We start from the raw sequence: 12,396 nt of genomic DNA, 5'->3' as shown, positions 1-12,396 counted from the left end.
AGTGACTATGCATAGATTTACATAAGTAGATGTGAGACACTAGAAAGATCTGCCTGAAGAAAATGCCCCAGTGACAGGAAAACATTGCATTGTCTCCATCCTTTCTCCCCACTCCCATCTCTCTCCTTTTTTTCTATTTAAAACCAGTTGCTAAAATTTCTTTGATTGATGGATGGACTTTAAATTACTTCAGGTTGTTCAACTCGAGCAGTTTGTCAGGCTCACGTCCACCTTTCAGATGAGTGGCTGACTCACAGAAAGCACAGTTTCTGCAAGTAGCTAGCTGACGACCTCATCATTCCCTTGGTAGAACTCAGTAGATTCTCTCAGAAATCTTCTTTTAAGCTTTAAAACGATCCTAATTACCTGTTTCATTGATGAACCAGGTCGCCAAAGGCCCACCGGAGGTAAGCTAGTTGCCTCACTTATCCACCACGTTGAAAGCAGCTTGTTGCTTGAGATCCCCGGCACTACACGACTCTGAATTAATTCAAACTAAATACTGTCGAGGGTAGAGCCCGGGCTCTGAAGTTAGACTCAAGCGAGAGGGACAACCGTCCAGGCAGCACTACCCTGTAATGTGCACATCCACATCCTAAGGAGGTAACACCTGGGTCTTCGCTAGTCCGTGCCTTTCTTCCGGGTCTTCTCTGCTAACCTTCATTGCTCGCTTTATCAGCTGGATAGGCCATGCACGGTCCATCTGTTATTCTCAGTAATGGGTGCTCCAGCCCAGGGACTCACTCAAACCCAACAAACAAGATACACTTCCCGGAGAAGGTTCTGTTTTTAACAGAAGAATTTGTTCCAGCATGATCCCACCCCCAAAGCCTCCTCAGTACCAGGATTTTATTCAAAATACCAGATAGCTCAGCTGAACTTCTTTGCAAGAGAGGGAGAGAGCAATCTTTACAAAGCGCCCCAGCGTTAAGGATGCTCAAGGTACAGGAAACAGAAACACCTTTAGCTTTGTTTCCAGTACATACCTGGTCATTTCATTCAGCTATTTTTGATTCTGCGTTCCCGTGACTCCAGATTTGGAAAATAGATCCTAATGACTCTCTCTTAAATGCCTTGTTTTGTCACTTTTTAACAGCAGGATCAATATTCCCAGGGCATTCATTCATATACTCTTCCCAGATACCAAATGGCTGCTTCCTCATGCCAGTTTAGAAAATGAGCGAAGGCAGGCAGCCAGACAATTTGTGTTCCGCCCCACACATAAGAGATTCACATCCCTCGCTTCTCAGCGAAGTACTGCTGTCACCTTTGGCTTCACAGTTTGAAAAACCGAAGTTCTGCCTCTGAGAGGCACTCATGCCTGGTTGCAGAGCAAGACCACAGGGCCAACATCTGGGCATCTGGTTAACAGCACAGCTCAGTCCAGCAAGCACGGTATCAGCACATCACAGACTCCCACCTTATCAGAGACATTGGATTGTTGACAACCTGTCCATTTATTTTAATTAAGAAGTAAAGCCAGTGCAGCAGCCTGCCTTTTCCTTGATTTTTGTACTGGTTGTGGTTGGTGGGTTTTTTTGGTTGTTGTTGTTTGGTTGGTTGGTTTTGGTTTTGTTTTTTGGTTTTTGTTTGTTTGTTTGTTTGTTTGTTTTGACTTGTGAAGTACAGTTAGCAGGAAGATCATCTCTTATTCCTCGTTTTGTGAAAAGTTGAGCTCTCAGGCTTTGAGAGACAGTCAATGGCAGGGCGGCAGCAATGGTCTATTAGCACATTGTAGACCACTCCACTTGGGCCAGGAACAAGGAGAGCCAGAGGCAAAGTGGGAGAGGATTTTGTCTCAAATTTTAAATTTTATTTCAGAAAAGAATATTACAGCAGCATTCATTCAATAACATCATTTTTAAAGATGAAAAATATAGTTTAAACACACACTTAACATTAATGAGAATAAGAGTTAAAGTGCATTCTGATTTTAAAAGTGGCTAATGTCACAAGCATACTCTCTAACACTTAATTTAAAACTTAATTCTGTTCTTCTCCATGCCTGCATCAATGTTTAATTGAAATTACACCCAAGGCCCACCTCATACAATACAACCTAGAGTATAGCTTTGAATAAGCATGAATGGACCAACACACACACCTTCATCAGAGTTTCCTTGAAACCGAGGTTCTGCTTCAAAAGCACTATAAGAGGGAAGGTTGAAAGAAAATGTCCAATTCCCCAAGCTTATGTTTTACAAAAAGTAACAGAGGCTTGCCCATCAACAGATAGATAATACACTACATCCCCAAAGCCCCTGAAAGTTCTGAAAGGTTCCCAAGGGTGCTGGCCCATACTCATCCTACTTCTAATTTCCTCTTTCTACAGACAGTTGCTACCACCCAGATCCCCATTCTCCTCTATTAGTCTCTTCATTTCTCCAACAAATTAACCCTGACGAGTATGGAAGACAGAGGTTGAAATAGTTTACACTTGTGTGTGAATATGTTATAGGTCTTAGAATGTTCTCAAAGAATTTATATCTCTAAAAAGATACCTGCCAAGCTAATGTTGCTAAAGTTAGGGAGTCAGTCAAAGTAAAGGAAAGAAAGGTGGAAGACATCTATCCTCCTAGCATTCTCACATGGGGTAAATTTTTAAATTGTAAAACAACAAAAGCACTTTGGGGCTAGAGGGATGACTCAGTGATTCAAAGCACTTGCTGGTCTTCCAGAGCACTAGAGTTCTGTTCACAACACACACACACACACACACACACACACACAGGGCATATATTCATTGAGACACACACACAAAGATATAAAAATACATCTTTAAAAGCATTTCCCTCTCCATTTTGCTGGTGATAAAACTGAGGCACAGAGCTCCCAGTCCACTACAAGGTTAAGATATAAATAAAAGTAGGTTTGCACAGCCCACTCTCCCCACAGAGCCAAATGTCTTCCTGTGAAGGGAAGCCGACTCCCATACCGAGGGAAGAGATTCAGGAATCAAGCACAGATCTCCCCTACCTATGTGAACTTGTCCAGATGCTACAGTCAGACATGCTTTTCATAGCTCGTTTCCTTTAAAGTATTCCAAATTAAGATTTTTAAAAAATCACTAGTAATTCCAAATTATTCACAAGGTGAGCTTAAAGGAAGTGAAAGTCTTTCATATGCCTTGTGTAATTTTTGTGGCTCTTAGCATACAAAAGCACTTCCGCATCTACCTTCTCAGTTGACTTTGTTACCATCCCTACTATGCAGACAGAAGAATCTCAGAAAGATTAACATCCTGTTTAAGGTCACACAGCCACTGCCTGGCTATTTCCATCTGACTCTGAAATGCACTTCTTGTCTTGAGGCTGACAGTAAATGTGTACAGGGGTGGGCCAAATAGCTTAATTTTTCAAAGTGCTTCCCTGGTTCATCTCAGATGCTAAACAAATCAATGCATGGGTTGAGTATCCCTCATCAGAACTGCCTGAGAAAACAAAAATTTTTCTTATTTTTAATTTTGAGTTATTTTTATGTGCATTTTCTCTAGAGATAGGACACAAGCTTAACTAGAAATTTGATATTTCATATACTGTTTAAAGAACTAGAAATTCAAATTTCATTTTCTATTAATCCTTTCATTTATTACCATACAAAGTAATGGGTTTTGTTGTAACATTTTCTTACACCTACACAAGTGTGCCATGTTCATATCTCCCACTGTCTTATCTTCCCCTTCCACTGGTTCCTTATCTCTCCCCAAATTCTCTCTGCTTTCATGTCATATGTGTGTGCAAAATTTCATACACCCCATATGGAACATAGCATATACTGTGGTTTTTCAGCACCTCTGCTTAGACTCTAACACATTTTCTGAGGTCCAGTGATTCGGGACAGCTTTGAAGCTGGGCTTCAGGAATGATCAATGTGCATCTTACACAGCTTAACACATTAGCAATGACTTGGCCACTGGAGAAATTGGGGGCCATCAGGTTTTTTAAGGGTCATGTGGTGTATTGAATGCCACTGGCTCTCTGATGAAAAACAAACAAAATAGTCAATGAATAACAAAAGTTCATTATTTGAAGAGTTAATGGTCAAATGGACACAAAAGGCAGATAATCAAATAATAATGATAGAAGGCGTGAGGTGCCTGGACAGAGGTGTGCACTGGCTCCTCGGTGAGGATGGGTCTTGGACTTTGTCAACCTCTTATCTATGTAGTTTCTCCCATCTGTCCTTTTCAGTTCCAGGTCCCTCCACCACCCACCCTGTTCTTTCCATCCCAGTAACCACACATTTTAAAGACGCTGGTGTTAATACTTTGGGGGCATGGTATTTGATGTCAGCAGAATGTAACAAGAGCAGAAGTGTCTGTCCATTACTGTGTACTATGCCCCTTCAATGCCCACAGCTGTGCTTAACACACAGAAGTAGGTGCTCATCAAATACATTAGGGAAAATCTGACAGTCATTTACTCCTAATTTTTTTTTTTAATTTAAAATGGAGCAATGACCGTAATAATTAAAAGTGAAAATTCCAAGCCATCGTGGCGACATGAATCTTTAATCCTAGTGTTTAGGAAGCAGAGGCAGGGAGATTTCTGAGTTCAAGGCCACCCTGGTCTACAAAACAAGTTCCAGCCATAGTTACACAGAGAAACCTTGTCTCAAAAACCCCAAAATTTTATTAATTAATTAAAAAAAATAAAATGCCTCCTGCACCTGCCTTGAACGATTCAAATTTTCTGTGGCTTGAGCTTTTACCTCCTCACACTTCATTTGCATCAGTCTCCCGTATCAGTTAGCCTCCACTGTGAGGCCCTGGCGTTCCAGGGCATAGATGTTGGTTCCCATTCCTGGTGTAGTGGGCCCTCTGTTTAACATAAGTGCTGTTGTGGGCAGCTGGCAGCCTCTCACTTCCTGTGTTGTGTGCAGATTGGGATTTGGAACTCCAACAGCGGGCTGAACATGACGGATGGCAGCAGAGAAAGGTCCAACAATATCACTGATTCGCTGGCCAACCGAACACTCATTGTCACCACTATTTTGGTAAGCTGTGAAGTTCTTGTCTTTTATCCATGCTCCCACACTAGACCTAAAAGGATCCTTTCACCGTCTTTTCCAGGCTGGCAGTTCTGTCTGCATATGTCTATTTTTTAACTAAAAGCATACATTTGTACATGCTCAAAGGAATGAAAAGTAAGTGCTTGACACCTCTCTACAAACTCTTCCTCTTACTAGAATCCCAGCTCCACTCTTCTCTCTCTTTGACCCATCCAGGGCTCCTTCTTGTTATCTGAATGCTGTTGTTGGTTGGTTTCAAGCAAGAGGAAACTAAAGCAAAAGACCAGAGAAGGGGGAATAGGGCACTGGTTGCCAGACAGGTTGTTTTCTGTGACCTCTCTGTACTGCCAATCAACAGTTTTGCCCCTGTCATTCCATAACCATAATTCTAGAATTGTCAGTGACCCTAAACCCCAGATTTCAGCTTCACTGGCCTGTGGCAAAACTCTCACCTCCTCTTTGTCTTTACCCTGGACCTTCCAGATGTAATAGTTCCCTGAATGATACATTGTATTTCCATATTTACTTCTTCCTCTATTGACTCCTTTCTTTGCTCATATCTCTGGAAATAACCTTTGTATTAAATGACCTCTAAAAGACATGTGTCCCATTGCAACTCTGATCTTATGTCCAACTAGCCGGTCATTTTCCTTTCTCTTTCTTTCTCCACAGGACCTAGGTAGGCACAATCCACTCGGAACTCTGCATTGGAAAGCATGCTTTGCTTCATTTCATTTAGTCTATAGTATTAGAGGTTTTTTTTCTTTTAAGTAGCCTTGTGAGACTTGTAAACCTGTTTTTTGCTTTGTACTGTCTTCTGGCCATCACATTTGCTGCAACCACCTTATGAAAATGGGGGTTATTTTTGTTTAATATAGAGCTGGCTGGCCTTGAACTCCCATATGTTGGTCTCAAACTCACAGAGATATAGTTGCCTCTGCCTCTCCAGTGCCAGAATTAAAAGTCCATACTGCCAGTCTAGGCAACAATTTCCATTGTGTTTGCATGATCTGACTGTCAGTTTACTTGATGAGAAACCTAAAGACACAGGGCCTCTCATCTAATTGTGTAAGACAAAGCAAACTTCCATTACTCAAGTGAGAATTAGTAAATTTACAAACGCACAGTAGGAAGACGGCCATTTCCACAAAATAAGGGATTTATGATGTAAGCATCTTAGGGAAGCATTATCAGATTTGAGGTAAGAGCTGATTTCAAATAAGACTATAGAAATGATGAAAGAAGTAACTCTGGAAATACACAACCAGTGTACAGATTAAGTAAACTTGAAATTGGAATAAAGTTAAGATTAAAAATCAGAATAATTGGGCTAGAGAAATGGTTCATTAGTTAAGAGCACTGTCTGCTCTTCCAGAGGTCCTGAGTTCAATTCCCAGCAGCTACATGGTGGCTCACAACCATCTATAATGAGATCTGATGTACATGCAGATAGAGCATTCATAGATATATGTCTGAAAATTGAAATTGAAAATCAGGACAATTAGTACACATGATGTTTCTAAGAATGAAATAATTCTATTGGTTGGTCCTTTCTTTTCTAAGTAGACAGTATTAGGTCAAAGCCCAAGGCAAACAAAGTGCTACGAAGGAAGCCCTGGTGTGGTCATGCCTGGAGAAGGTATGTGGGACAGAAGCGTCCTCTGAGACTTTTCAGCTTCTCAGATTCAAATTCTGAACATAACTGTATCTCTGTCACACCATCCACTAATCCTCTCCCCTACTATAACACTGAAAAATAAAAGCCCCCATTTAAAGAGGCAGAAAAGACAAGGAAAAAAATACATATGAAAGCTTCTATAACAGTGGCAGACAATTTTAGCAGAAACAGGAATGCAAGGGAGTGACTTCAATATTCTCCACTCATAAAAATCAACTTCAACTATTATATGTCTTCAGGCTACTGATGGACCACTCTCCTTTTCATGATAATGGAGCTTTCATACCTGCTTTGTTTCACTTAGGAAGAGCCCTATGTGATGTACAGGAAATCCGATAAGCCCCTGTATGGAAATGACAGATTTGAAGGATATTGCCTGGATCTGCTGAAAGAACTGTCAAATATCCTGGGTTTCCTTTACGATGTTAAACTAGTCCCCGACGGCAAATATGGAGCCCAAAATGACAAAGGAGAGTGGAATGGGATGGTTAAAGAACTCATCGACCATGTAAGCAGATATATACCCAATTGTTTGAAAAATGATCCTAGTGAAAAGTAAGAAGAGGAAAAAAAAATACTTGATTCCATTTCAGAATAAAGTTTTTTTGGTGTTCCATGTTTTTAGATGCAGTGTCTGTCTGTGTGCCTGTCTGTGTGTGTGTGTGTGTGTGTATGTGTGTGTGTCTGTGTGTGTGAGTTAAGCTAAATAGTATATACTCTTACATAACATTTTTTAAAAAGGAAAATAAAACAACCTAGATATAAAGTTTGCTCAGTTTGGAAGGGTGAGTGAAAATAAAAGTTAAGGATTAAAATTTATATGTTCACCATTTAAGCCAAAGAATAAGTTGAGAGGTTTCCAACTAAATCAAGAACTCTAGGACTGGAGACTCAGAACTAGGAAAAAGAAAAAATCTCATCTTGTCAACTTGTATTATGACCAAGTTGTTCCTTCCTTCATTCTCCTACATGCCCTTGGTAAAAACATTGTCACTCAATTTCAGCTTAAGAATGGATGATGATCTCCCTCCCTCCCTCCCTCTCTGTGCCTCTGTGTCTGTCCATGTCTCTCTCTCTCTCTCTCTCTCTCTCTCTCTCTCTCTCTCTCTCTCTCTCTCTTTGTGTGTGACTCCTTCCCTCCTTCCCTCCTTCCCTCCTTCCCTCCCTCCCTCCCTCCCTCTCTTGGTGTATGAGGTTTGTGGCTGTGGGTGTGCACCTAACTCAAACCATCATCCAATCCCTCCAAATTTTCTGGCTTCTCTTTGATAATAAATGCTGTAATATAACTAAAATTAGCTCACCTTAGGTATCTCTTAAACAAGCGTTTGTAGCTGAGATTTTGAGGCTCTTTAGGAGAACTCTGGCCATTTGCCGTTGACAGTCTTGCTTTCACAGAGAGCTGACCTCGCAGTGGCTCCCCTGACCATCACTTACGTCCGGGAGAAAGCCATAGACTTCTCCAAGCCCTTCATGACCCTGGGCATTAGCATTCTTTACCGGAAGCCAAACGGAACCAACCCAGGCGTCTTCTCCTTCCTCAACCCCCTGTCTCCAGACATTTGGATGTATGTGCTGCTTGCCTGCTTAGGAGTCAGTTGTGTACTCTTTGTAATCGCAAGGTAAGTTTGAATTCATAACAATGGTCTCACAGTCAAAAGTCTGTCAGAACTTTTGAAACAGTTCAAAAGTTCACAGCTTAAAATTGAAATTTTACTTTTGCTCATTGTTGCATTTTCTCAAGGTTTCCATGTAAAACTATTGTATACATTGAAAGTTAACTATGCATAAAGATACATTTTTAATACATTTAAAGAAAGAAGACAGTCCTTTACATTAATTTAACTTTTTCCCATAGTTCAATTCACATGAAGTCATTATTTATCCCCATTTTTGATGATTTTATGATATCTGGTTTCTGGAATAGTTGAATAATCTGAACAGAAACACAAGTTAGCCAACAATCACCATAGCAAATAAAAACATGGAAAGAAAGATGCTGAAACCCTTAGGGTTCAAGAAAAATACTTCAAAATTTTGTGAGAGTCTTCCTTGTTTTCAATCTTTTCCCCTTTTCAACAAAAGTTGGTAAAATTTTTACCCTAATTAATTTTTTTCTTCTCTCCAAGAATTTTTAAGAGAAATATCTCTTCATGGTAGCTCTTTGTCATTGTCCACTGTCCAGTTTTGATTAATGCCTGCTAACTTTCCCCCAGTGTAATCACAAAAAGAGCTTGGGAAAATAGTCCAAGCATGAAACGTAAAGAAGATCCACAAGTCAGACAAAGTCAAAGCAAATGAGCGACCTCTGATGTGTGGATATTTAAGCTTTCAATGGGGTCTAAAGTCTGAGTGTTCCCAACACCTTGTAAAATGTGCTATTTCCAAATCTCAAATTTTATGTTTTTTTAAATAGTGGTCAAATTTTTTTACACACACACACACACACACACACAGGCACACAGTGTATCAACTTCAAATTTTCAGTCATGTCACAGTCAAGAAACCATGCTCAAGATAATTTTTAAAAAATATTCCTTTAAAATAATTTTTAATTATTGGCCTTTGTTTTTCATTATTGACCTTTAGTTATTGACCTTTGGAGATTTGCCACAGTTCCTAGGTGAAGTTACATTGCCATAGATAGCCAAATAGTAATGAAGTATTCTCTCAGGAGGAGCAGGCCACATTGTGCTGACTTGTTACACGTCTCTGCCTGGGATCTGCCCTAACTAAGCAATGAAAAGGACAGAGGACAATAAAGACGTGAGTTTTCACACCCTGTGTCCACAAACATTAATGCCCACAAATGAAGCAAGCAAGCAGAGTAATATTAATGGGAAAGCATATTACTTACTGTAGCAAAGTTGGCCAAAGCTAATGGGAGGAAAACTACATCAGCACAGCCCAGAGGCCCTCACAAGGACACACACGGGCTGAGAGGACCCTGTTGCACTGCATCTCAACTGTGATGTGGCTGCCCTTGCATTTGTCGTGAAGATAAGTCAGAAAGCGTAACATTCAGAATATTCCCGCCCTTTGTCTTGTCCACTCCTTCGTAAGGTCTTGGTGACCTAGTGTCTGTATTTCAGACTCAACTCTTTATTATTCACACCTTTGAGTCTATCCTGATCCCGCACTGCAGAACCACTAAATGTAGTGCTTAAAAACAAAGCCACAGTTAGATGATGAGATGATGGTTCCCCTTGCTTCCCATCATCATAGTCTGAGACTCTAAAGCAGTTGACTCCTCACCAATGACGTGAGCTGCAACATGATTTTAGTTGCCATCCTAGTGGTGTGCACTCAAATTCAGTGATATAGGAAGGGAAAACAGTTAATCTCATCATCATTCCTTGCTCTAGAGAAGCTGTTGGATTTATATTGTGAAGTACATCCTTTTACGTTTTCTTAAGTGAAAAAAAAGCCCAATCCAGCATTTAAGCTAACACCCTCACTAAATAGATCCCCAAAAGTCATCTATTAAACTGAATTAAATTTATAAAGTTATAAAACATCAATGGAACAAGATAAGGAAGACCATATAAAATGCCAGTGGAGTATGACTATTAACAAATTTGTATTGTTAGTGTTTTGATTTGGCAGTTGATTCCCTAAAAATATTTAGCTCCAAGGAATTAGGTTCATGATGATCATAAGACAGAAATGGGCCAAACTTCCAAATACAGAGCTTGATTCCCTTGGTGACTTACATTTGTTTAATGAAGCTTTTAAAGTTGGCATTTAGCAAAAAGTAAAAGCTAGGGGAAAGAATGAGCCCTTGAAATAAAATTCCAAGGTTACAGTACAAAACCAATGGTTGTATAACAAGTACAAAAAGACCTTTCTCTATTGAAATAGACAGATCTTTCTATATTCAAAGCAACCAATGTTGATCAACAATGAGAAAGAGATACTCCCTCAGAAAACTTCACAGCCAGGAATAACTTTTCCCTTAGTATAAACTTTGTGTATCTAAACCCTAACCCCCCCCCCCAAAAAAAAAAAAACGTTCACATGCATAAATCTACAAGATTCACTATGCTTCATTTTACTCTATTTTGTTTCGAGATAAGAAAGTTTTTTCTGTACAACCCACTTGTTCTTTAACTTCCTGTGGAAACAGACTGGCCTCAAGCTAGAAACAACCCTCTTCCCTCAACATCCCACATACTGAAATTGTGGGCAACTTCACCATGCCCATGAAAAACTACTATCATTTATGCATGTTTTGACCTAGATTCTAAGCATGCCTGTCCCTTTGACATCCCTGACAGTCAGTAGTGACTTATTGAAAGTCAGCTAGGACAGTGGTTCCAGATGGCCATCTCTGCAGAGCATGTATTGGTCTTTCCCTTAGACTTCACTGAGGCCATATTAAGCAGACTTCACAATTCTCAAACTGAAATATCTGCACCTAGACAATAAGTACCTTTCTACATTGTAAAAGGCCAGTGTCTTACAGTACGCCTGTGCCGTCGTATAACTTTCCTCAGTTCACGTGCTTCCCAAGTCATTCAGAATCCTGGAAAGAAAGAACTAGCAACCTCCTGAATAGCTGGAAAGCATACTGTTGTTTAGACAGTTTCCCTCTGCTCCACAGAAAACCCAATTAATTGCTCACAAGCGTTAAAGCATTAATATGAGGAAAAATTAAAAGTAGCATTCCAAGGACCCATGCTCACAGATCAGAGTATGTTTAATGTGTAAACAACAGAATATCAGGGGCTGGTGGTTTCCAGGTTTTATAGTCTATTTAAAAAGCCTGTGTTCTTGAATGCATAATCCTCCTAATTTACTGCAATTAATATTTTAAAATTATTGTACCTGGGAAAATGATATTGTTTAAGTAACAACATCTTTAGTCTGCATGCTGTTTCAATTATTAGGCTCATTAATACCGGTATTCGTTCTTTCAGCTCAGCAAACTACTATGGTTATAAGAGTGTATAAATTCAAACTTAATTATACCGTTGCAACAGTAATTAAAATGTATTGGCATGGCACTGTCAATTAAAGCTGTGTTCGTAAGCTTACAGAAACATGCGTGGTGTGCCCTGCAGCTTGGGAGAAGCCACAGGAAAGAGCTGGATGATATTATGGTGCGATAAATGACCAGGCTGCTATCTTAATGCCCCTCAGACTCCATGCAAAGACACTGCACTCTTTGCAGAAGGTGTCCAGGGCTTTAAAGAACATTTTTCATTAAGAGGAACTATCTTCCCAGTTCCTTGCACATGATTCACAGCACGCCCAGCTTTCTGCTGGAGATAATGTATTCACCTTCAGCCCAGTTCTCCCTGCTGCACCTGCATCCTGCCATTGTTTCCTGCCTCATGGCTAGGGGAGCATCTGTGTGTGCTCATTGGCACAATGGCGTTTTAACACTACTCTAACAACCTTTTCTGCCTTAAAAGGGCCCAGAAGCAAAAGGAAAACCTTCTACTGCTATGAATTATTACATTTTAAATTATTACAGATAACTTTTCTGAACATCTGGAAACTGTAATCAGTTCCCTAGATTATTATTCTAAATGTTACTTCTAGACATCTAGATTTCCCCATTTTAAAAAGAAGTAAACTGAGAGCAAAGAAGGCAAGTCAAATTCCTTGTATAGAGTTTCTCAATGATTTATTGTACTTCTGGAAAATTACAACCCATAGCCCCTTGCAAGCAGAGTGATAATACCATAAAAAAACACTTCACACCT

The 12,396-nt window shown here is 40.0% G+C and overlaps 1 protein-coding gene across 8 annotated transcripts in view; it reads left to right on the top strand.

Moving 5' to 3' along the window:
• Grik1 (glutamate ionotropic receptor kainate type subunit 1) overlaps positions 1 to 12,396 on the top strand; it is a 385,942-nt gene that overhangs the window by 331,539 nt on the left and 42,007 nt on the right. For all 8 annotated transcript variants that reach the window (XM_060370694.1, XM_060370693.1, XM_060370696.1 and 5 more), the window contains 3 exons: positions 4,882 to 4,995; positions 6,993 to 7,196; positions 8,084 to 8,307. In XM_060370694.1, the coding sequence (XP_060226677.1) occupies positions 4,882 to 4,995; positions 6,993 to 7,196; positions 8,084 to 8,307 (542 nt within the window). The remainder of the gene's footprint in view (positions 1 to 4,881; positions 4,996 to 6,992; positions 7,197 to 8,083; positions 8,308 to 12,396) is intronic.

Source organism: Meriones unguiculatus, chromosome 17 (assembly GCF_030254825.1).
Source record: "Meriones unguiculatus strain TT.TT164.6M chromosome 17, Bangor_MerUng_6.1, whole genome shotgun sequence".
Classification (NCBI taxonomy): domain Eukaryota; kingdom Metazoa; phylum Chordata; class Mammalia; order Rodentia; family Muridae; genus Meriones; species Meriones unguiculatus.
This window is presented reverse-complemented; position numbering and strand designations above follow the sequence as displayed.